The sequence below is a fragment of the Bos grunniens genome, chromosome 19, assembly GCF_055505025.1.
Source record: "Bos grunniens cultivar Pamir isolate PY7600 chromosome 19, Bosgru_T2T1.0, whole genome shotgun sequence".
In the NCBI taxonomy this organism is placed as follows: domain Eukaryota; kingdom Metazoa; phylum Chordata; class Mammalia; order Artiodactyla; family Bovidae; genus Bos; species Bos grunniens.
In genome coordinates, this window is record NC_141183.1 from 27424472 (window position 1) to 27448192 (window position 23721).

The following is a 23721-nucleotide window of genomic DNA, read 5'->3' on the forward strand; positions in this document are numbered from 1 at the left end:
GTCTTGTCGGCTCCTGGTTAGAGGAGGCATTTAGGCCTGCTAGGGTTCCTGAGAGGTTCGCGACTGTGGTGCCGGCATTTTCTTTGGCAGGTGCCAGGGCTGGTGGGAGCAGCCGCCCGAGGAAAGCACCATGATTTCGGCTGCGCAATTGTTGGATGAGTTAATGGGCAGGGACCGAAACCTCGCCCCGGATGAGAAGCGCAGCAACGTGCGGTGGGACCACGAGAGCGTAAGTCCCGCGGGCCTTGGGCCTGTGCCTGGGCGCCATGGGGGAGGGGAACGGCGCGGGCTGGGGCTCGCCGGGGCCTCGGCAAGGTTTGGGGCCCGGCCGCCCCGGGGTCAAGTGTCTGACCCCGTGGCTGGAGGGAATCGGGAGAATAGCCCAGGAGGGAGGAGGCTGCCTGGATCCTTGGTTAAGGGATGATTTATTGTTAAGTATCAAGGAAGTAAAAAAAAGACTTGGCAAAATTGAAAAGCAGCTTAATGAGGCAGAGAAAAGCGGGAAAGGAAGGAGTATTTTTGTACGTCTAGAGGTTTCGGAGTTTTCACCTCGCTGTGAAATAGGGAAAAGGGCAGATTTGGCCGTTATTTGGCTGAGCGTCATATCGTGGCAGTGTATTCAGAAATGTTTCAGTTTCGACGCTTACATGGGGCAATAAAATTTTAAAAGAGGTCTTGATAGGGTTCACCGTGATTTACAAATATTGTTTGATAGCAGTACGGTCTAGTAAGCCATTCTTGTAGATAATTGTCAAGGCTTTTTTCTTCATAGGAAACTCTTTGATCCTCTTAACCCTCTAAGGGTAAATGAGTATAAACCCAATTTCACAGATGAGACTTGAGAGGCTCACCCAAGATCTTGTCAAGTTAAATGGCGAAACTAAACCTAATCTTTGTAGTCTTGTTCACTTTCCAGTTCTGTGAACATGGTGTGTAACGTTTATTTTAGGTCTTACCTGAAGAATGGATGTATAATTAACTTCACATGTGATTGTAGTCAAACAACAAGATAAAAACAGTTGCTAGTCAAAACATGAAGGAATTGTTAAATATGTCTTTTTGGTGGGGGGGGAGTTGCTTACTCATTTTAAACTTACGCTTTGGTTACAGTAAAATTTCTCTTTTGCTAGTGTTTGACTAGACCTGTGGGGTGCCACCCGATTAGTAGTGTGAAGTGTTACAGTAGAATTTTTGTACCGGTTAAATGGTTAGATAATATCACTGACTCAATGGGCATGAAGTTGAGAAAACTCCGGGAGCTAGTGAAGGACAAGAGAAGTCGAGTGCTGCAGTCCATGGGGTCGCGAAGAGTCGGAGTTGACTTTGCGACTGAACAACAACAAATTCACACATTAGAGGTGAAGCTTTTTAAATCTTTTTCCCCCTGACTTTTGGGTTTTTCCTCTCTCCTCAAAATAAAAATAGGAGTAACTTTGTTGGGTCCCTTCTCTTTGTAGTCATTTCTTTGTCACCATAAAGCAACTTTTTCTTTTGCCACTCAATGAACTTTGCAAAAAGGAAAAGGTGAACTTTATGTTTCACTCTGTGTGCAAATAGGACATTTATCTATTTTGAATTACAGAGAGAAAATTGCTTTTGATTGCGTGCTCATCAGCTGTAACAGCCTGTTTGCCTAATTGGTTTTGAACAAGGATTGTGGAAAAACGTTTTTCCCTGGTGGTGGTTTATTGCCACATTGCGTTGGATGCGATGGGTTTATAACGTTAGCAACGATGAAGTTCTCAGAAAAGCAACTTAAGTTTTATGTCATCTCAGTTATAATAAATCTGCTTTCCTTTCAGGTGCACCCTCCCTTCAGTTTTAGTGTTTCTCACTGATACAGACTTTTGTCAAAATATTTTATGCCTTTAATGATAGATTGCACTTAATTTTGGATTCAGGGATTTGAAAAAGTCAGTGCTGGTGTTTCAGATTTCTGTCTGCAAGAAAACGTGGGTACAGACCAGGAATGTACCATCTGGCTCTTTCTAAATAAGTTAGAATTACTGTAGGGTTTTATAAAGCTGGGGAAACTTGTGGCATCACTCCTGGGTCACTTGGTGTTTGCTGTTGGGTGTTTGGTAAAATCCTGGAGGAATGGCCAACCACAGTATATACTGTAAGGGGTTTTTTTTTTTTTGGTAGTGGTGGTGGTGAGGGTTTATCTGCACTGGGTGGCTTGTGGGATCTTAGTCCCTGTGAAAAGTGAAGTCGTGTCCTACTCTTTGCGACCCCATGGACTGTAGCCTGCCAGGCTCCTCCGTCCATGGGGTTTTCCAGGCAAAAATAGTAGAGTGGGTTGCCATTTTCTTTTCCAGGGGATCTTCCCTAGCCAGGGACCAAACCCGGGTCTCCTGCATTGTAGGCACATGCTTTTACCATCTGAGCCACCAGGGAAGTCCTTAGTCCCTGTCAAGGGACCAAACCCAGGCCTTGTCAGTGAAGGCGAAGTCCTAACCACTGGACTGCCAGGGAATTCCGCCCAATATTTTTGCATTCCAGTTCTATCTGGAAACTTTTCTTTGCCACACTTGCACTAGATGGGGAAAGCCATTTCAGCTGGGCGAGGTCCTTTTGTTTAACAATGAAATGGAAACTTTATTGTTAAAAGTAATTCCTAGATATCTGTGTTAGCTTGATCTGTGGAATTTGTTTTAAATGCAGAGATGTACTTCGCCAGTGCCTACCCCCCATTCTGAGTCTGTAGGTCTACAGAAAGGCCCCTGAAATCTGCATTTTTAAAATGGCATCTTTATACATGCTAAAGCTTGTAAACGACTGCTTCCTGACATACTTCCTCGGTACTCTGGTTTTAAATGTTGAACTAGAAACACTTGGAGGAAACTCGTTTTTTAAGTGAAGGCTGTCTCTGTGATGCAAATTATTGGCCTTTCACTTATTTGTAAAGATATATGTAAGGAACCACTCAGGGAAAGTGCTTTACTATACAAGTGTTTCCAGCTTTTGTAGATTGTTACCTTTTGATCTGAGAGAAATTGGTTTTCAACTAAAGCCATCAGCTTTAATACTGTTCCAAGGATTCATTGACACACCTCCCTCCCTCATTGATTAATATTTTACATTTCCTTGAGATTAGTATTTTTTTATTAAGCAATTTGTTTCCTCTGCTTTATTAATCCTAAACAACCAGAGAAACGAGGAAAGCATGTGATTTTAACTGCCTAGGGTGAGCACCTTTCAGTTAGTGTCCACATGGGAAGATTTCAGTGTTAGAGGAGGCATTGGTAGCCTTTGGATAATCTGGAGTTGAGATTGTAGGGAATTGTAATTACCATCTGGTCTGGAGCTTGTATTATTAAGTTTATAGCAAGAACTTTGTAGTTCAAATTGAGGATTTTATTTTGTCGTGAAAGTCGCTTAGTCGTGTCTCTTTGTGACCCCATGGGCTGTACATTTCATGGAATTCTCCAGGCCAGAATACTGTAAATGTGTCTTTCCCTTCTCCAGGGCATCTTCCCAACCAGGGGTCGAACCCAGGTCTCCTGCATTGTAGGCGGATTCTTTACCAACTGAGCCACCAGGGAAGCCCAAAAGTGAAAAAGTTTAAACTATTAACTCTGATTCTAATATATAAAATGAGACCTTGTCCATCACTTACCAAACTCATGTATGCCCTCTGTTCAGTGAACACTTAATAGAAGGGAATTGAAATAAATGTTCTTTTCTGAAATCTTGCCAATGTTAACAGATAGCATCACATCGAAAGTTGTTTGGAAAAAAAGAAACAGTTAAGGTTACTGTCCACATTTTTTACTTGTGCTTTTTTTTAACATCTAAAAAAGATATTCAGAATCTGAAAAGGAAACCAGAAGCAAAAAATTAGTAATTATAGTGCATGACTTCTACAGGTGTGTTTTTAGTTTTAAACCATAGTCATCAAAATTTTTTTTTCTGCCATAAGTGTAGACATTTCCTACCTCACTGTATAGTACATGGTAAGTGTTGGGCTTCTTGGAATTTCCAGCAGTCTCTGTGTAATGTATATAGTTACTGTTTGCTTTTTCTCTCCATAACTTATAAACAGAAGTGAGTAGTGGAATGAACTCTGTGTATCCATGTGTGTAAGACACATTATCAGTATATGACTAGTATTATTTTCTCTGTATCTCCTACTTCTTTCATTATTTTGGAGCAGTTTTATCATTCAGCCTTAAAGACATGTCTAAAATGTGAGGACGATAACCACAGTATTATCACACTGAAAATATTAAAGTATTTCCTCAATCTTTGATTGATTGCTTCTGGAAAACCATGTGTGTCTCATTAGAACTTTAGACCTTTTATTTTTTGGATGCCCCATGTAGCTTGCAGGATCTTGGTTCCCAGATGAGGGACTGAACCCAGGCCCTCAGGCAGTGAAAGCTCGAAGTCCTAACAACTGGACAACCAGGGAATTCTGTGTCTCATTAGACTTGATTTCTTAACAAGGGGAGAAAGTAGCTTAAGTTAGTATACAGTGCTTCATTGTTTATGAAATATGTTTAATTTTCCATTTCTTGTAAGTTAGGAAGTTCCTTTGATTATTTTACACAAATGTATCACTTAAAAAAATTTTTTTATATTTGGTTGCAGTGAGTCTTCGTTGCTGTGCATGGGCTTTGTCCAGTTGTGGCGAGTGGGGACTACTCTTGTTGCAGAGCACAGGCTCTAGGCACGGGTTTCAGTAGTTGCAGCAGGCAAGCTCAGTGGTTGTGGCACACGGGTTTAGTTGCTCCGTAGCATGTGGAGTCTTCCGTAGCCAAGGATCGAACCCATGTCCCCTGCATTGGCAGGCGGATTCTTATCCTCTGTGCCACCAGAGGAGTTCTGAATGTTTTTTTATAAACCTTGTTAAAAGTTGGGACTAAATGACTTTGGGAAGTAATGGAAGGCTTCTTAACAGGAGAGAGATGTTTACTATCCCTGCTGCTGTGGAAAATTGATTAAAATTTTATGAAAACTTTGTGTAGGCAATGAAAAGAGTGAACTTTGATTAATTACTATATTAGAAATTGATTTTACTGTTTTATGTTCCCTCCAATTTAGGCTCATTAAAGTGATTCTTTTTACAGAAGTAAACTTGGTTTATGTAAGTATGCATGCGTGTATGCATGCCAAGTTGCTTCAATTGTGTCTGATTCTTTGCGACCCTATGGACCATAGCCCACCAGGCTCCTCCATGGGATTCTCCAGGCAAGAATACTGGAGTGGGTTGCTATGCCCTTCTCCAGGGGATCTTCCCAACCCAAGGATCAAACCTGCGGTCTCTTATGTCTCCTACATTGACAGGTGGTGTCCTTACCACTAGCTCCTCCTGGGAAGCCCATATGAGTATAATTTATAATTAACAACTTTCACTTATACTGTGGAGTCTTTCCTTGTAGGTACAATGTAAATGTACCTTAGTTTATTTCATGTAGATTACTTCGAGTTCTTTTACAATTGCCAACCAAGCTGCAGTGAACACTCTAGTACATAGAACTGAATCACTTGTAGGATAGGTTCCTAGAAAGATAATGACTAAGTTAAGTGCATATTTTACATTTTGATGGATGTTGCCAGGTTGTCCGACAGCTCTAGTAATGTTTGGAGTGTTCCTTTTCTCAGCAGTGTATCTAATGCCAGATTTTGTTTTTATTTTTCACTTTGTTTAATGTGATGGAAACTCACAATTAAATTTTTCTAGTCAGATTCCTGAGATTGTTTGTATCTGCATTCTCTTATGTGGTAGTGAAAATTTTGATATTGAACTCTTCTGGTCTTTGCTGTTACCTTAATTTATCAGTTCAGTTCAGTCGCTCAGTCGTGTCCGACTCTTAGCGACCCCATGAATCGCAGTAGGCCTCCCTGTCCATCACCAACTTCTGGAGTTCACTGAGACTCACGTCCATCGAGTCAGTGATGCCATCCAGCCATCTCATCCTCTGTCGTCCCCTTCTCCTCCTGCCCCCAATCCCTCCCAGCATCAGAGTCTTTTCCATTGAGTCAACTCTTCGCATGAGGTAGCCAAAGTACTGGAGTTTCAACTTTAGCATCATTCCTTCCAAAGAAATCCCAGGGTTGATCTCCTTCAGACTGGACTGGTGGATCTCCTTGCAGTCCAAGGGACTCTCAAGAGTCTTCTCCAACACCACAGTTCAAAAGCATCAATTCTTTGGCGCTCAGCCTTCTTCACAGTCCAACTCTCACATCCATACATGACCACAGGAAAAACCATAGCCTTGACTAGACGAAGGTTTGTTGGCAAAGTAATGTCTCTGCTTTTGAATATGCTATCTAGGTTGGTCATAACTTTTCTTCCAAGGAGTAAGCATCTTTTAATTTCATGGCTGCAGTCACCATCTGCAGTGATCTTCGAGCCCCAAAAAATAAAGTCTGACACTGTTTCCACTGTTTCCCCATCTATTTCCCATGAAGTGGTGGGACCGGATGCCATGATCTTCATTTTCTGAATGTTGAGCTTTAAGCCAACTTTTTCACTCTCCACTTTCACTTTCATCAAGAGGCTTTTTAGTTCCTCTTCACTTTGTGCCATAGGGTGGTGTCATCTGCATATCTGAGGTTATTGATATTTCTCCCGGCAGTCTTGATTCCAGCTTGTGCTGCTTCTAGCCCAGCGTTTCTCATGATGTATTCTGCATATAAGTTAAATAAGCAGGGTGACAACATACAGCCTTGACGTACTCCTTTTCCTATTTGGAACCAGTCTGTTGTTCCATGTCCAGTTCTAACTGTTGCTTCCTGACCTGCATACAAATTTCTCAAGAGGCAGATCAGGTGGTCTGGTATTCCCATCTTTTGAAGAATTTTCCAGTTTATTGTGATCCACACAGTCAAAGGCTTTGACATAGTCAAAAAGCAGAAATCGACGTTTTTCTGGAACTCTCTTGCTTTTTCCATGATCCAGCGGATGTTGGCAATTTGATCTCTGGTTCCTCTGCCTTTTCTAAACCCAGCTTGAACATCAGGAAGTTCACGGTTCACATATTGCTGAAGCCTGGCTTGAAGAGTTTTCAGCATTACTTTACTAGCATGTGAGAGGAGTGCAATTGTGCAGTAGTTTGAGCATTCTTTGGCATTGCCTTTCTTTGGGATTGGAATGAAAACGGACCTTTTCCAGTCCTGTGGCCACTGCTGAGTTTTCCAAATTTGCTGGCATATTGAGTGCAGCACTTTCACAGCATCATCTTTCAGGATTTGAAAGAGCTCCACTGGAATTCCATCACCTCCACTAGCTTTGTTCGTAGTGATGCTTTCTAAGGCCCACTTGACTTCACATTCCAGGATGTCTGGCTCTAAGTGAGTGATCACACCATCGAGATTATCTGGGTCGTGAAGATCTTTTTTGTACAGTTCTTCAGGAGACTCACAATTATGTTGTGATTGTAGTCCTGGCATGCTGCAGTTCATGGGCTCCCAAAGAGTAGGACACTACTTAGTAGCTAAACAACAGCAACTACAAATTCTGCCCTTGCCACCCCCCTGCCCCCTCTTCTGAGCCCGTTTGATTATCAGATTGTTAGGTCCATGATGGACATTTAGTAAAGAGTTGCTGAATAAGACTTAATATTTTTAGTTAAACATTCTCAATCTCTGGGAAAGGTTAAAACAAGCAGTTTAAGTAGCTAGGGTTTATTGGGTAGAGTAACAGTTGTTTTCATGTACCATTTCTTTACAGCAATATCTTAAGCAGAGTTGGAGAGTAAGAGCGCACAGAACAAAGAATTAGGAAAATAGGTTTTAATCTGTATTTTGTAAGTAGCCTGATGCCTTCTTGAAACTCTAATACTTTGGCCACCTGATGCGAAGAGCTGACTCATTTGAAAAGACCCTGGTGCTGGGAAAGATTGAAGGTGGGAGGAGAAGGGGACGAGAGAGGATGAAATGGTTGGATGTCCACTGACTCATTGGACATGAGTTTGAGTAAACTCCGGGAGTTGGTGATGGACAGGGAGGCCTGGCGTGCTGCAGTCCATGGGGTCGCAAAGAGTTGGACACGACTGAGTGACTGAACTGAACTGCCTTCAGGGCAGATCATGTGGTTGATCTCATCTCAGATGGAGTGATGGAGAAGGCAATGGCACCCCACTCCAGTACTCTTGCCTGGAAAATCCCATGGACGGAGGAGGACGGCTACAGTCCATGGGGTCGCACAGAGTCGGACACGACTGAAGTGACTTAGCAGCAGCAGCAGATGGAGTGATAGGACTAAATTACAGGTAGAGCTGCTGGCATAGCTTGTTTGATTGTCTTGAGTGCCTATTTAAGAAAGTAATGGGTATTTTTAAAAACAGACTGATTTGCCCGTTTCTCTCAATAAACATACTAAAATTTACAGTCCCACTATGAAATAGTTGTTATCTCCTTTTTTTGTATTGAGAATACCAAGGCAGAGTTACAGATTTAGTTTTTCATAGTTGAAAAGTGGCAGCCAAAAATAAAAAATCACTGTTTTGATTCTCCAAACATACCGATTTCCACTTGCCTATTTTCATACTCTGCTGAGTTTGTCTTTTCATGCCTAGAATGTGTTGTCATTAATTTCTGAACTTAACCAGTTCAGAAACTTAACCAGGTTAAGCTTTACACCTGACATTCCTGACTAAATTCCTATTTGTTTCTAGTGATGCATGTACTGACACACTTAAAATGATGCAAAATTGAACAAATCAGACTTTTTAATAATTAGAAAAGTATATAGCATTTAAAAACATTAGCCTTTTGCACATAAAGAGCCCTTTTTAAGTTGAGGTATAGTTGATATTATATTAATATAAATTTGGGGTATACAACAGAGTGATTTACAATTTTTAAAGAGTGTAGTCTATTTATAGGTACTATAAGGGGCTTCCCAGGTAGCTCAGTGGATAAGGAATCTGCCTGCAGTACAGGAATTCGATCCCTGGGTTGGGAAGATCTGGAGGAGGCCATGGCAACCTACTGCAGTATTCTTGCCTGGAGAGTCCCATGGACAGAGGAGCCTGGCGGGTTCCATAGGGTCATAAAAAGTTGGACACAACTTGAAGCGATTGAGCACACACAGAGTTACTATCAAATATCAGCTGTATTCCCTGAGCGGTACTTCTTTGTAGCTTATTTAACTTATATTCTTATATATCATAGTCTGTGCCTCTTAATACCCTGCCCCTATTTTGCCCCTCTTCCCTCTCCCCACTGGTTCTCTACACTGCAGTTTGTTTTGTTGTTGTTTTCACTAATTTCCTTTATTTTTTTTTTAGAGACCTCAAATACATACAGTGTTTTGCCTCTGTTTGGCTTATTTCACTAAGTATCATTTCCTCCAAGTCTATCTGTGTTGTTGCGAATGGCAGATTTCCATTTTTCATGGCTGATTATTGTTCCATCATGTATATTTACCTCATTTTCTTAATCCATCCGTGTGTTGATGGACATTAAGGATGCTTCCATTCTTGACTATTATAAATAATGCTGCTGTGAACATTGGTATGAATTACTGTCTTCATTTTCTTTGGATGTGTACTCTGGAGTGGAATTGCTGGATTAAATACAGTGGCTTTATTTTTAGTGTTTTGAGGAACTTCCGTGGGGTTTTTTTCAGGGTGGTTGCACCAGTTCACATTTCTGCCAGCAGTGTGCCAGGGGTTCCCTTTTCTCCACATCCTCGCCAGCGTGTTACTTGTGGTCATACTGAGCCTTTTTAATAATTTAAAGTATTAGAATTTTCAAAAGAAAATGGTACAAAGATACTATGACATATCGCTACATGTAACAGGATTAATATTGATATAAAGCTAAATCTGTTGTTTAGACGTGATTGTTGAATCTGGTTGTTCTTTATGACTTTAGTTCCTCTGGACACAGCTTATGGGACCTCACTGCTTCAAATAAGTGTAAAACATTTGACCTTTGAAGCAAAAAACAGTATTTCAAATGCAACATCCAGTTCTAAATGTCTCAAAAAAACTCATTCAATCCTAAATTTAGTAGACCTTTTCTACCTTTTCTTGTACATTGATAATTTGCCCAATAGCAATGAAGGGTTATATGGAGATATTTTGGAATTTTGCTTAACAGATTTTGGTTTGCAGTGTTACAAAATTAAATTTAGTATAGAGCAGTCTCAGAATATATCTGAAGGAGTTACAAAAGTACCCATGGGAGAGAATTAAAAATTGGTCTTATGTTAATAATTCTTCCTCATACCTTAGAAGTCACTCAGTGCTGGCATGTGTGAAAATATCCAGCACGCTTTAGGGCCTGTTACAAGATCTCTTTAAGTGAAAATACAGAACCGGATCATTTTAAATGAGTATTATTTGGAATTTAGGCAGTGATTTCCAAATCCTCATGTGTAAATTGGTTCTGGTCTTTAACAAAGTTGAAACAATAAGAACACTGTAGTGTTTTGTGTTTTTTTTTTTAATTTTTTAAAAAAATTACCTTTATTCTGGATGTCTTTATCCAAAACTTGTTCTTTCTGGGGATTAAGGCAGTGATTTCTATTACTGTCAGTCTTGCATTTCTTATACTGAAATCCAGGAGTCTGAAAGTCATTAATTTGTCTAAATGACTTAACAAATGAAATTGTTCTTAAACTTACTTGGTTGAAAGATGTAGATCATGAAATGAGAAAATGGTTATTTGGCATCCTTTTCTGGCATAGTTTTAAAACTGACTAGTTTCAAAAAGTTAAGTCACCTTTGTTTTTTCACTAGGTTTGTAAATACTACCTCTGTGGTTTTTGTCCTGCGGAATTGTTCACAAACACTCGTTCTGATCTTGGTAAGTAAATTTTCTATAATTTTTGTTGCATTTATGATTAAAGAGAAAGTGATACTTTATAATTTTGGAAAGAAATTTTCTGTTAAAGGTGTTGATAATTTCTTTCCTGGCTTTTTTAAAAAATGTATTAACAAATGCCAGTCTAATTAAACCTGGTGGCTTATTTGAATCTACATATGTATTTCCATTCCCTCCTGAAACCCCTCCACTAAAATGAATATTAAAAACAAAAAAGGTGTAAACGGAAGACGAGATAACATTAGAGATGTCAACAAATTTTTGGAAGATGACAAGTGGATGGAAGAATAGCAGAGAAACCTGTATCCTAAAAGCCTGCAGAAGGGGATATTAAACAGAAGCAAGAGTTTGATCAGCAGAACCCTGGACAGGCTCAGGATTTGGAGGCATCAGGTACCATAGAAGGCAGAGTTGAATTATGGGGCTGAAAACCAGAGATTAGTCTAGTTCAGGGTTTCTCAACCTTGACATTTGACAGTTTGACCTGGAAAATTCTGTGCGTGGGGAAGTGGGAGGGTCTCTTGTGGGTTGTAGGATGCTTAGCAGCATCCTTGGCCTCTATGGAAGTAGATGTCAGTAAAAATCTCCCAATTTTGACAACCAAAAATGCCTCCAGGCACTTCTAGATATCCCTGGGGGCAAAACTGCCCCATCTTGAGAAGCACTAGTCTGGGTGGTCTGACCTGTGCATCAGATAATTCTGTCTCCCATGCCAACAGCACTGGAGACCAGGGGGTTATGTTCTGAAGAAATTGGGCTAAATGAACCACAAAATCCAAAAATCGACCATTTTCTCTCCAGGATGGTACATAACTAGTATCATTCTAGAAATATAAAATGGAAATTAAATTCGTTAAGCACAGTGCTTGCCCTGAAGCAAAAAGAGCACATTATGGCTGGATATATCTAGGTATTGGGATTTACAGATACAGGACAGGGCAGTAATGAATAAAAATGAGAATGTAAGAGAGATTAAATGAGTCTGTTTTCTTAATAGTGAGGTTTTCCCATTCCCTTCCTCTGCCCTGTTCCTAGAAGGATACAGCCAGATGTTTTTTCCCCAGGCAGAAGAGAAGAGGATTCTTTAGAGAAAGTGAACAGTTCCAGAGAAGTGATCTACAGGTACTGACCCTTGGGGAATCTCCTAAAAGAAAGTCTTGCTGCCTGATTTTCCTATGGTAAAGCCTATTAGTTGACAAACCCTGCCTGTGCATACCAACTTCAAGTCAGATTTTGGAAGTATTTTGCCAGCCAAGATTGTTATTTGAAGAAAACCTTCAAACATAAAAGATTAACCAAAACCAACAGAAAAAAAAGAATTTAGTGGAATATGGTGATAATGGGAGAAACCAGAAGAAAAAATTTTTAAAGCTGTAACTAAATTTAGTATCCTCGGAGAAATAAGAGAAAATATCAGAAGGAATAGGATGCTATATAAAAAGAAAAGTTTTGAAAAAATAAAGAGTTGTTGAAATTAGAACTAGAGAACTATGAACATCAGTGGGAAGTTTTGAGGATAAAATAAATTTGTGGTATGTTGAGAAAAAATTAAAATTTGAAAAAATTCTATCAGTCCAGTGCTGTGATAGCTAATTAAGAGAGTTCTAGATAGAGAAAACAGAAGGGAGAAAATCTTAAGATAGCATTACTGAAGGATTTTACTCTCTAGATGGAGTGAATCCTTCTAGAACTCAGCACAGCAAATGATAAAAAGATCCATATCAAAAAGCACATTATTGTGAAATTCCAAAACACCAGGGGTGGGGTGGGGCATACAAGATTATCAATCAGAATGTCCTCAATTTGTCAGTAGCAACACTGGAAGCTTGAAGACACTGGAGAAACATCCTCGGGATTCTGAATGGTAAAATGTTTTTACCTAGGTTAGCTGTATAGCCAAACAGCAAAATACGAGTGTGAAGAAAGACATTTTCAGGCATGCATGGTCTCAACAATATCTACCAGGAACCTTTTCTGTGGACACTCATGGGTGTAAACCAAGAAGGAAAAAAATAAGAGAGCCAGTAAACTGTGTCTAGTACAGACCAGAAAAGGACTTTAAAAGGATGACAGCTCCATTAGTGAGCTTAGGGGAAAAAGTAGCTCTGATTGAAGCAGGATGGAAAGCTCATGGAAGAAAATAAAGCTGATTTGATTATCTGATATATTTTGAAACTTGAGGGAGATTATTACTGAGCTAGTTTTGATAGCTGAGTTAGTGCCTGGAGTGAATTTGGAAATAGAACATACAAGAGACTGAACTGAAGAAAAAAATTCCAGTAAGTGTATCAAAAGTGTCATCATAATGCCCTTTTTGCTTAACTCGGGAGTTAATAGGACATGGCATCAAAATATAAACACTGAATGTTCATTTAAACTAAATTTTTCATGCCTAAGTTAAACCAAAAAACAAAATAAGCATAGAATTTAGAAATATGGAGGCAAATTCCAGAAGAGAAAGCTAAAAGGGTTAAAGTTGCCTTTTGGAGATGGTAAGAGGTAGGACTAGGGTGCTGGTCTTAACAGTATTCACGGAGACTAATGGTTCAGACCAAAGGTCTGCCATCATCCTAGCTTGGCAGTCAGGAATAATTTTTTCATCCCTCTCTCTTCTTTTACCATATAGTACATCTTGAAGGCTAAGGAGAACAATTTTCATTTGTGTACTTGGGCATGTTGCTTCATGATTTAGTAGGCTCAATTTACATGTCTGCAGACTACTCAGTGATTAAATGGATCTTCTTTCCTTTTTTTAAAAAAATAACTTCCTTTTGTTTTGACAAGAGAAAAGTTAATTTCAGTAATTTATATTGAATACATTCATATTTCTTGTGTTTTAGGACCATGTGAAAAAATTCATGATGAAAATCTACGAAAACAGTAAGTTACCTTTTTTGGGATGATCGGAATTTATGTGAAATGAATGTCATGTAGAGGTCCTACTCATTAGTTGGGGGTCATAGAAAGTGATACAGCTATATGTAGCATCACCATACGAGTTCATACTGTATGCCAAGCATAAGCCTAAGCTTTTTTTCTATATCCCATCTGTTTTTTTATTTTTCGCTTAGTCGCTTCAATCATGTCTGACTTTGAGACCCCCTGTACTGTAGCCCACCAGGCTTTTCTGTCCATGGGATTCTCTGGACAAGATTACTGGAGCGGGTTGCCATGCCCTCCTCCAGTTTTTATTTTTTAGTTTATTATTATTTTTTGGCTGCTCCTCCCAGCTTGTATGATCTTAACTCCTTGACCAGGGATTAAACCCAGGCCATGACAGTGAAAACACTGAGTCCTAACCACTGGACCTCCAGAGAATTCACTCGCTTTTTTTTTTTTCCTTTCACATTTGTTTTTTTAACAGACCTAATTCTATAAATGAAACTTGTACTGGAGCCAGGGTCACAGATCGAGGATAATGTTCACCTAGATCTGCCCATTGGTAACATCTGTGCTCTATACACTGTTAAATGCTACCTCTTTACCAGGATGAGGGACCTCTGGAAATTCACTTCTTATGGATGTGCCTGGTTTACTCTTCAGTACTTTTTTTCTTCTTCTTCTTCTTTTTTTTTTTTTTAACTTTTTTGCGTATGCCACATGGCTTGTGGCATCTTAGTTCCCAGACTAGGGTTTGAACCCAGGCCTACAGCAGTGAAAGCAGGGAGACCTAACAATTGGCCTGCAAATTCCCTGCCCTTCAGTCTGAATGCAGTAGTAGTTCATGAGATTAGTGAAGATAGAATATGAGAGTTGTAAATGGATAAAGAATTGGAAAGAAAATATTTATTTTCGTTTCATTAGGTATGAGAAGAGTTCTCGTTTTATGAAAGTTGGCTATGAGAGAGATTTTTTGCGATACTTACAGAGTTTACTGGCAGAAGTAGAACGTAGAATTAGACGAGGCCATGCTCGTTTGGCATTATCTCAAAACCAGCAGTCGTCTGGGGTGAGTATGAATTAATTTATGATCTTTGTAAAGTGTCCTTTCCTCTGGCAAGCCAGCGATCTCCCTAGTATTGAAACTTGGGCTCAAGTTCAGTCATTGCTTTATATGTTTTAAAATGACATAAAACTTAAAAAGGTGGGTTTTTTCAGTCTTTATTAGTAAATTAATATTTTGCTAATCAGAAATTTTTTATCTTAAATATCAGTAACTGACAAAATATGTAACTGATTAACAAAAATTGAGATAATTGAGTTACTGTCCTTGTGATTTAGCATTTCAGTTATTAAATACGAATACTAGGTATGGTATATAGAAGTTAAATGTTTATTTTTGTATTTTAGTTGTTGATAATACACATTCTATTGTCTTCATCAGGCAGCTGGTCCAACAGGCAAAAATGAAGAAAAAATTCAGGTTCTAACAGATAAAATTGATGTACTCCTGCAGCAGGTAAGAATTGGAACTCCTCCTAGAATTGCTAAAATTAAAAAGACTGACAGTATCAAATATTAGTGAAGATCTGGGCAAACAAACTATTTTACTCTGTTGGGATTATTTAAAATGATGCAGGCACTTTGGAAAAGAGTTTCTTTCTTCAAAGGTTAAGAGATGCACTATGAGCCATTCCACTGCTAGATATTAATCTAAGAGGTGAAAGCATATGTTTACACAGAGTTGTATACCAGTGTTTATTCATAATAGGTGCAAAAAAAAAACCCAACCCCAAACAAACCTGGAAACAAATGTCTGTCAGTAGGTTAATGGATAAACAAATTGTGATGTACTTATACAGTAATGTTTGCAACCCCTTGGACGGTAGCCTACCAGGCTCCTCTGTCCATGGGATTTTCCAGGCAGTAGTACTGGAGTGGATTGCCATTTCCTTCTCCAGTGGATCTTCTGACCCAGGGATCAAACCCAGGTCTCCCGCATTGTAGACAGACGCTTAACCGTCTAAGCCACCAGGGAAGTCCTACAGTGATAGTACACAGTGATAAAAAGGAATTAACTATTTGGAATAATATTGATGAATATAGAGATACTAGATTGAGTGAAAGAGGCTAAGCCCCACAAAAGGAATAGAGTACATGGTTCCATTTAAATACAGTTCTAGAAAATGCAGACTAATTTATAGTGACAGAAAACAGATTGGTGGTTGCTTTGGGAGGAGGCACAACACAGAGACAGTAGGAAACTTGGGTGGAGTTGCTTATTATCTAGACTGTGGTGTTGCTGCTGCTGCTAAGTCGCTTTAGTCGTGTCTAACTCTGTGACCCCATGGACTGCAGCCCACCAGGCTTCTCCGTCCCTGGGATTCTCCAGGCAAGAACACTGGAGTGGGTTGCCATTTCCTTCTCTGATGCATGAAAGTGAAGTCGCTCAGTGGTGTCTGACTCTTAGCGACCCCGTGGACTGCAGCCTACCAGGCTCCTCCATCCATGGGATTTTCTGGGCAACAGTACTAGAGTGGGGTGCCATTGCTTTCTCCCGACTGTGGTGTTAACCTTATGAAATTGTCTACCCTGGAAATTTTCTGTGTATTTCCTGTCAAGTATATGTAGTTAATGCTGTGGGAAAAAATCGATTAAGGGTAAATTAAACCCAAAGAGGCTTCACTAAACAAAACATACCCAAACAACTTCAAGCTCATGAAGCTTGAGGGTAAAAAGAAAAATACTAGGATAGTGTGGTTAGAAAGATATCCTGACTGCTTTTTGAATTCCTCTTAGATTGAAGAATTAGGATCTGAAGGAAAAGTAGAAGAAGCCCAGGGAATGATGAAATTAGTTGAACAGTTAAAAGAAGAGAGAGAGTTGCTTAGGTCCACAACTTCGGTGAGTAGCAACCTCATTTTGATATAACCATGCTGTTAGCTGTGTATTGCTAGGATCTGTTCCTATTTACAAATAATTTTCTAATGTCATCAAACTTTTATTTTAAAGGGCCACATAGTATTTATGATTTCAGGTCATAAGAAATGTAATAAAAGCTCTGTTTTTACATTTATATTACAAAATAGCTTTAGGCAATGTGTAAACAAATGTCTGTAATTTTGTTTCAATGAAACTTTGCAAAAACAGACCTCTAGCTGCTGGTTTGCTAACCAGTGCCTTAAGTATTTTGGTTGGGCTTAGGTTTTGGTGGGTTTTTTTTGTTGTTGTTACTAATCAAATAACTTAGTTCATATTTACCTTACTACAAAATTGGTATACTCTTAATAATACCTCTACTTATTTAACTTTGAATTAGATGATATAGTATACATGTTTTAGATATTGATGGTAAAATATAACTGAGCGTTGATTTCTAAATATTAAAAGGGTATGTTCAGATTATATGCAGTGAGTTCAATTCCTTAATGATTTTGAAAAACTTTTTTTATTATTTTTATTATTTTTGGTTTTTCTGGGTCTTCATTGCTGTACTTGGGCTTTCTCTAGTTACAGAAAGTGGAGGCCACTCTCTAAGCCCATTGACTTCAGTAGCTGAGGCACAGGGGCTCTTTAGGTGCAACCCGAGGGCCCGCCCTAGAGCCTGCAGGCTTCAGTAGTGGAAGCACACAGTCTCCGTAGTTGTAGCTTTCAGGCTGTGGAGTGCAGGCTCGGTAGTTGTGGCATATGGGCTTAGTTGCTCCGAGGCACATGGAATCTTCCCAGACCAGGGATCAGACCTGTGTCCCCTGCATTGGCAGGCAGATTCCTATTTACTGCGCTACCAGGCAAGTCCCAAAAAACATTTTTAATATGGAGTCCACATCTTTAACCTGTTGAACCAAGCAGGAAATGAATTCAGACTAAAATAGGTAGCTTTCTGAAAGGTAGATTAGCTTTTTCGAGGTGATATGTAGTTCAAGGGTTATAATAGAGGGATGAGGTCGTAATACTTCTTGAAAAGTTGATTGCTATTGTCATGCTTCCCATGTCTAAAAGTTGCTGCTAAGTATTATGTCTTTGGGGAAATGGAAAGTAGCAGTTCACAAAATTAAAAATATTTTCTAAATGTTAAAAGTATTTTTGAGGGGAATTTGTTTTTCTCTTGATCAGATGTTTTATAATAACTGATTTATCATTTCAGACAATTGAAAGTTTTGCTGCCCAAGAAAAACAAATGGAAGTTTGTGAAGTGTGTGGAGCCTTTTTGATAGTGGGAGATGCCCAGTCCCGGGTAGATGATCATTTGATGGGAAAACAGCACATGGGCTATGCCAAAATTAAAGCTACTGTAGAAGAACTAAAAGTAAGTTTCTTATGAGCATATATTTTAGCTGTATCTAGTACTTTATATTAGTGTGGTTAAGAATTGATTGTGTAGATTTAAAACTATATTTTTGCTGGGTTATTTGAGGTAGTGATAATTCCTGTAATATTTTGCTATTCATCAGATGAGCAAAGTGCTTTATTTTCTTCATAGTGTCAGGAATTTGGGAGAAGGAATATTCCTGAGGGTTTAGTCAAATATCTTGTGTACATACATGGTGTTAAGATTTCTCCATCTCACTTTTAGGGTATCAAATTTCATAAGTTGGTCTACAGTTGATTCATGTTAGGTAGCCGTTGTTTGACAGCATCATTAAGGTTATTTAGTTCTAAAAAAAATCAAATTTGATTTCTTTAGGAAAAATTAAGAAAAAGAACTGAAGAACCTGATCGTGATGAGCGTTTAAAAAAGGAGAAGCAAGAACGAGAAGAAAGAGAAAAAGAAAGGGAGAGGGAAAGAGAAGAGAGAGAGAGGAAAAGACGAAGAGAAGAGGAAGAAAGAGAAAAAGAAAGAGCTCGAGACAGAGAAAGAAGAAAGAGGAGTCGATCACGAAGTAGGCATTCAAGCCGAACTTCTGACCGAAGATGCAGCAGGTCTCGGGATCACAAAAGATCACGAAGTAGAGAGAGAAGGCGGAGCAGGTATATTGAACACGAGACAGTGCCAGGCATATAGTGATAGTTGCTCAGTTGTGTCCCACTCTTTGAGACCTTGTGGACTGTAGCCTGCCAGGCTCCTCTGTCCATGGAATTCTCCAGGAAAGAATACTGGAGTCAGTTGCCATTTCCTCCTCCAGGGGATCTTCCCGACCCAGGGATTGAACTGGGTCTTGTGCATTGCAGGTGGATTCTTTACCTAGTGTCTGAGTGTGCATTAAATAATAGTAATTACTGGTGAATTCCTTGGTATTTGGGACCCTCTTAAGTCTCATTAAGCACTCGGGCAGATGAAAGTTGAATCATTGAACGAGTTCATCTTGTAGGCAACTTCACTGCTCTTTCTTAGGCCGCTGAAGGAGATTTGATGCAATCTTATTAGGGAGTTAGTGTAATGGATGAGTGCTTCTCTGATTGATTCTAAGACATTTAAATCATAAATTATTTTGGGTAGGATTACCTATTTGAAAAATTGAGGTTAAGGACTTTCAATTTTCAGTTCTTAAGGTTTCTTATATAAATGTGTTTTAATAGTAGATTGTATTCATTTGCCTTTGAGAGTGATTTTTGCTTTAAATAACGGTATGTAATTCTTAAAGATTTTTTCTCACTGTAATATCAGCTGAAGTTGCTCTCCTTTTGTTTCAAATTATTTAAGAAGTAGAGATCGACGAAGAAGCAGAAGCCACGATAGATCAGAAAGAAAGCATAGATCTCGTAGTCGGGATCGAAGAAGATCAAAAAGCCGAGATCGAAAGTCATATAAGCACCGGAGCAAAAGTCGAGACAGAGAACAAGATAGAAAATCGAAGGAGAAAGGTTAGTTTTTGTGAGAATTTGATTCTTAAAGGGACCGTTTTCACTTTGTCTCTTCACTAACTCACTTTTCTTTAGACGCAAGCAGAGTTCCACTTCAAGCTGTATTTATTTTTACTTTTGATGAACCCCATTCAATAGGAGACAAGTCTTATTTTCTCTTCTGCTGATTTATGAGAATGACAGTTGACCTTGTGTTTTCTTAGAACATGTTCAAGTCGCATGCTTCAATTTATAACTTGAAAGCTTATCGTTTAGATTCTTCCAAGTATTGCATTACCTGTTAGGATTATTAGGCTGTAGAATTCTGGGTTATTGGCAACATTTTTTAGTTATTTGGCAACACTTGCTGCAGTGTTCCATAATACTCTGAAGAGTAAATGTACAGTATTGCATTGGTCTTCAAGTACAGCATTTATTTAATTCTATAGTACTTTTAAGTTTTCGTAAGTTGAATGCCTTATGTGTGCGTGTTGTGCCCCCTCCCCCTCGGTGCGTGCCTTTTTTTTATCGAAACATGCGTTTTCCCTTCTATTTTTTCCTTTGATTTTCTGTGACATTCCAGTAGCTGGTTGACTGCTTAATCAACTTTTCATTTTGTCTTTGGCATGTTTTCACAAGGATATTCTCACCTTTCAATTTAGCCTTCATTGAATGATGAACGATGATTCTTTTAATAATTAGGGTCCCATTTCTGCATATTCTTCAGATTTTTTGTACACTTTTTTTTTGGACTGGGCTTTTCTGCTTTGCTTGGTTTTCAGGAATGAGAGAAAGGGCTTATTTCTAATTTTATTGGCTCTGCTTATTCCATCCTGTTCTGCCTATCTGTGTCCATGTTTGATCACCAACATATGTGTGCTCACGTATGGATTTATTACATTAGACATGTATGTGATACTTATTGTTTTCTTTTATGAAATTAGTCTGGTTTTTGTGGGGTTTAACAGTTGAGTTAGGAAACTGGCAAACAGTAGATTATCTTTTTTTTTTCCTTCAGTCTTCAGCTTTTATTTTTCCTCAAATAAGTGCACCTTCTCTTTTTAAAAGATTTAGATATATTGGCTTTTTCTAGAACATGGAGCAAATGTTAAAAAGTAGGAAACAGGGTGATTTTTAAAACTTTCATGAGCTTTAGTATCTGCCATTTAAGTTCAGAAGTTATTTTTGTGATTCAAAAGGCAATTGATACCAAGAATTAACTGACTTTAATTAGTTTTTAAGTAAGCTTCACTCAACCTTTTGGCAAGACTTTCTGTGTAATGTATTTGGGGGGGTCAACTCAACAACCAGATATATCTCTTGTCAGAGATGAAGGTAATCACTTTGAGAACTAAACCCCTTCACTGAATCTTCATTCATGTCACTTAAAATAGTTAGATTGGTTCTCAGGGACAGAAACTAGGTAGCTTTTATAACTATTTGGGATCAAAATTGAGCTATAAATTGCACTGGCCTGACTTAAAAAGAGTTTGTGTAATTTTTCGAGAGAGCAGAGAGAATGAATTGCTAAGCTATGATCCTTATTATAATGATGACATCATAGAATATAATCAGACTTGTTTAAGTAAAATAAACTGGACTGTGTTTGGATTCTGGACAAATGGATTTTCCTGGTCAGATGTGGAAGAAGGAGTGAAGACTGGATTCAGGGAAACTCTGCCTCTGGTCTGTCTTGAAAGATTGGGTTTGCCATTACAGATTTATTTTAAATGTTGGGATCTCTTTTAAAAATGACATAATTTATTGACTTTTTCAAATAACCGTGTGGCCGGTTAGCCATTCTTGTATATAAAGGCCTGAACTTTGAGGTCAGATATGAGTAGTAGTGAACATTTGATGACAGTGAGTAAGAGGGAGCTCACGTGCTGTAATGAAAGCACTTTATCTCACTCCACAAACAAAAAGTGGTTTCTTGCACAAACCTATCTTTGTTACCACCGACCAGTTTAGGGCGCTCTCTTTTGTCAAGAGAGGTTCCTTTTTTAATCCATAGCCCTAAAGTCCACCACACTCTGTGGATGTCCTTAGGACTATTAAGATCTACCATATTTATATAGGGCAGAAGATAAGATTATTGGACTGACTACTAGTCCTCTACGGGGCAACAAGACGACTCTTCCTCCTTGAAGCTACCTGTGCACCGGAGAAGCCCATAAGGCACAAAGGGAGGACTTTCCCACAAGGTCAGTTAGAGCACACTGTACTGCACAGTTCTCGTAAGTGAACAGACGAGGCATGAAGCGAGTCCTGCAGTCAGCTACTTGGACATTGCTTGGTGAATTTTGCGAGTGTTACGGACGGAATATATTTCTTCACATAAGATCTTCAGTTCTTAATGTTCTTTGAGTGAGTGCCCCCCACAGCCCCATAACCATACTTTTTCGTTACCATCCCTCTCCCAGTTACTTGATGTTGTGTCTTAACAACTTTGTCTAGAATCTGTAGAAGGTTCTGCTTCTCTTAAAACACATCTTTCTGTCTTATCAACTATTGTTAGACCAGCTATTCTTAGTTTTAAAGAAAAGATGATTTTTCCAGGTTTGTAGTTTGCTTTAAAATTTTCTGCAGAAATCCTTTGTTAGGTAGTAATTGGAACTGAAAAAGCTAGAACATAACTTGCTCCATGTACCACTTTTTGCCTCTAGTCTTTAGTTTCACGATTCCAAAGAAAACAGAAGGAAAATTTGACCTTTTTTTCACCCTTTATTTGCAGCTGAGATGAATTTTTATTTCTCTCTTTGGAAAAAATAATTTTGAGATGGCATATATGTTACTTGGCGAAGCACAAAAGTTCAGTAATTGAAATGGGATTTAAGATCCACTTTCATTGGTGTTGTCCCTCTTGGGTCTTCAATTATATATAGGTATAAGTCATCTTTTGCATTTAAAAATATATAGTCGGAGAAGCATGCCTATAAATGTTCACCTTTTTGCAGTTACTGTTTTTACCGTTTTAACTTCGTTCATGTGAACAGTTTTTTGTCCTGTCTTTCTTGCCTTTCCCATTGCCTTTTGATGGTCTTTACTCCAAGTGAAATTTACTTACGTTTTAGATTCTGCGGTGATTTGGTGTTGCCTGTGCATATCACCAGTTTCAGAGAATTTGCCCACTATTTTTACCTTTTGCTTTCTATAATTCCCTGTCCTGCCCTCTCCCTCCTTTATAAATTGCAAATTTTATCCCTTTTATAGATTTATCAAACTGTTACTTGCAGTCTGTGGGAAATGATAGTCTTTTCATCTCTAAATTGTTTTCACTTTTCAAAGTGTCATATATGTTTTGTATTTTACTTTAAAATCCATGATCAATGTCTTCTTTTATGGCAGAAAAGAGGGGATCTGATGATAAAAAAAGTAGTGTGAAGTCCAGTAGTCGAGAAAAGCAGAGTGAAGACACAAACACTGAATCAAAGGAAAGCGATACTAAGAATGAGGTCAATGGGACCAGTGAAGACATTAAATCTGAAGGTGACACTCAGTCCAATTAAAACTGATCTGATAAGACCTCAGATCAGACAGAGGTAAGTGGATTGTTTCTCACTTTGATTAGGGCTTTTTGTTACTGTTTGACAGTGCAGCGTAAGTATGCACAGATGAAGATGGAACTAAGCCGAGTAAGAAGACATACAAAAGCATCTTCTGAAGGAAAAGACAGTGTAGTCCTGCAAAACATTTTGAGGTACATTGTTTTGTCTCAGCTATTTTGTAGCAGACTCGTGCCCCCCGTTAGTGTGCCTCTTTGCAAATTATTGCCCACATTTGTAATATAGTCGCCATTGAAAAGTTAATTATCCTTTTTTTAGGGATTTTGCTGTCATTTCTTGTTTTTTGTTTTTTTTTCTTTTTTTTAATAAAAAGGTTGAACTGTTTTTTATTTTTTTTCTTTTTGGTATTAAGTCCATCTTGTGTTGGTACATTGGCAGAGACATATGCTTTAAAACTTAAATATTTCTGAGGCACATGTTGGACTACTTTGTTTTAATTAAACTGCTAGTATTTCTTTGTCAAGGATGTTTCTAGTTTTTTGCTTTATTGCCTTGCATTCTAATGCAGTTTGTTCTGTAACTCGAGAGCCAGTAGCATTGGATTGATGGAAGTGTAGGGTTTATGAATTATTGCAGCTGACTACCATACCTCACACAGCGTTGGTGTTGTGAGCGGCCCATGAAAAGCCAAATTAAAAATCAAGGATTCAGTCAAACTAAGCAGGTACTCATGCCAGGTACTCCTTTCTCTACCCACATCCATGTTTGAATG

At 38.7% G+C, this 23721-nt stretch overlaps 1 protein-coding gene across 1 annotated transcript; it reads left to right on the forward strand.

The window, feature by feature from the left end:
* On the forward strand, positions 1-23472 carry LUC7L3 (LUC7 like 3 pre-mRNA splicing factor). The gene is given in 12 exon segments (XM_086358211.1): positions 1-229; positions 10698-10764; positions 13623-13662; positions 14587-14731; positions 15107-15181; positions 16462-16566; positions 17807-17968; positions 18347-18630; positions 19304-19464; positions 22792-22932; positions 23038-23183; positions 23185-23472. Coding segments are annotated over 12 exon segments (1470 nt in total). The 5' UTR covers positions 1-130; the 3' UTR covers positions 23230-23472.
* The last annotated feature ends 249 nt before the right edge of the window (positions 23473-23721 follow it).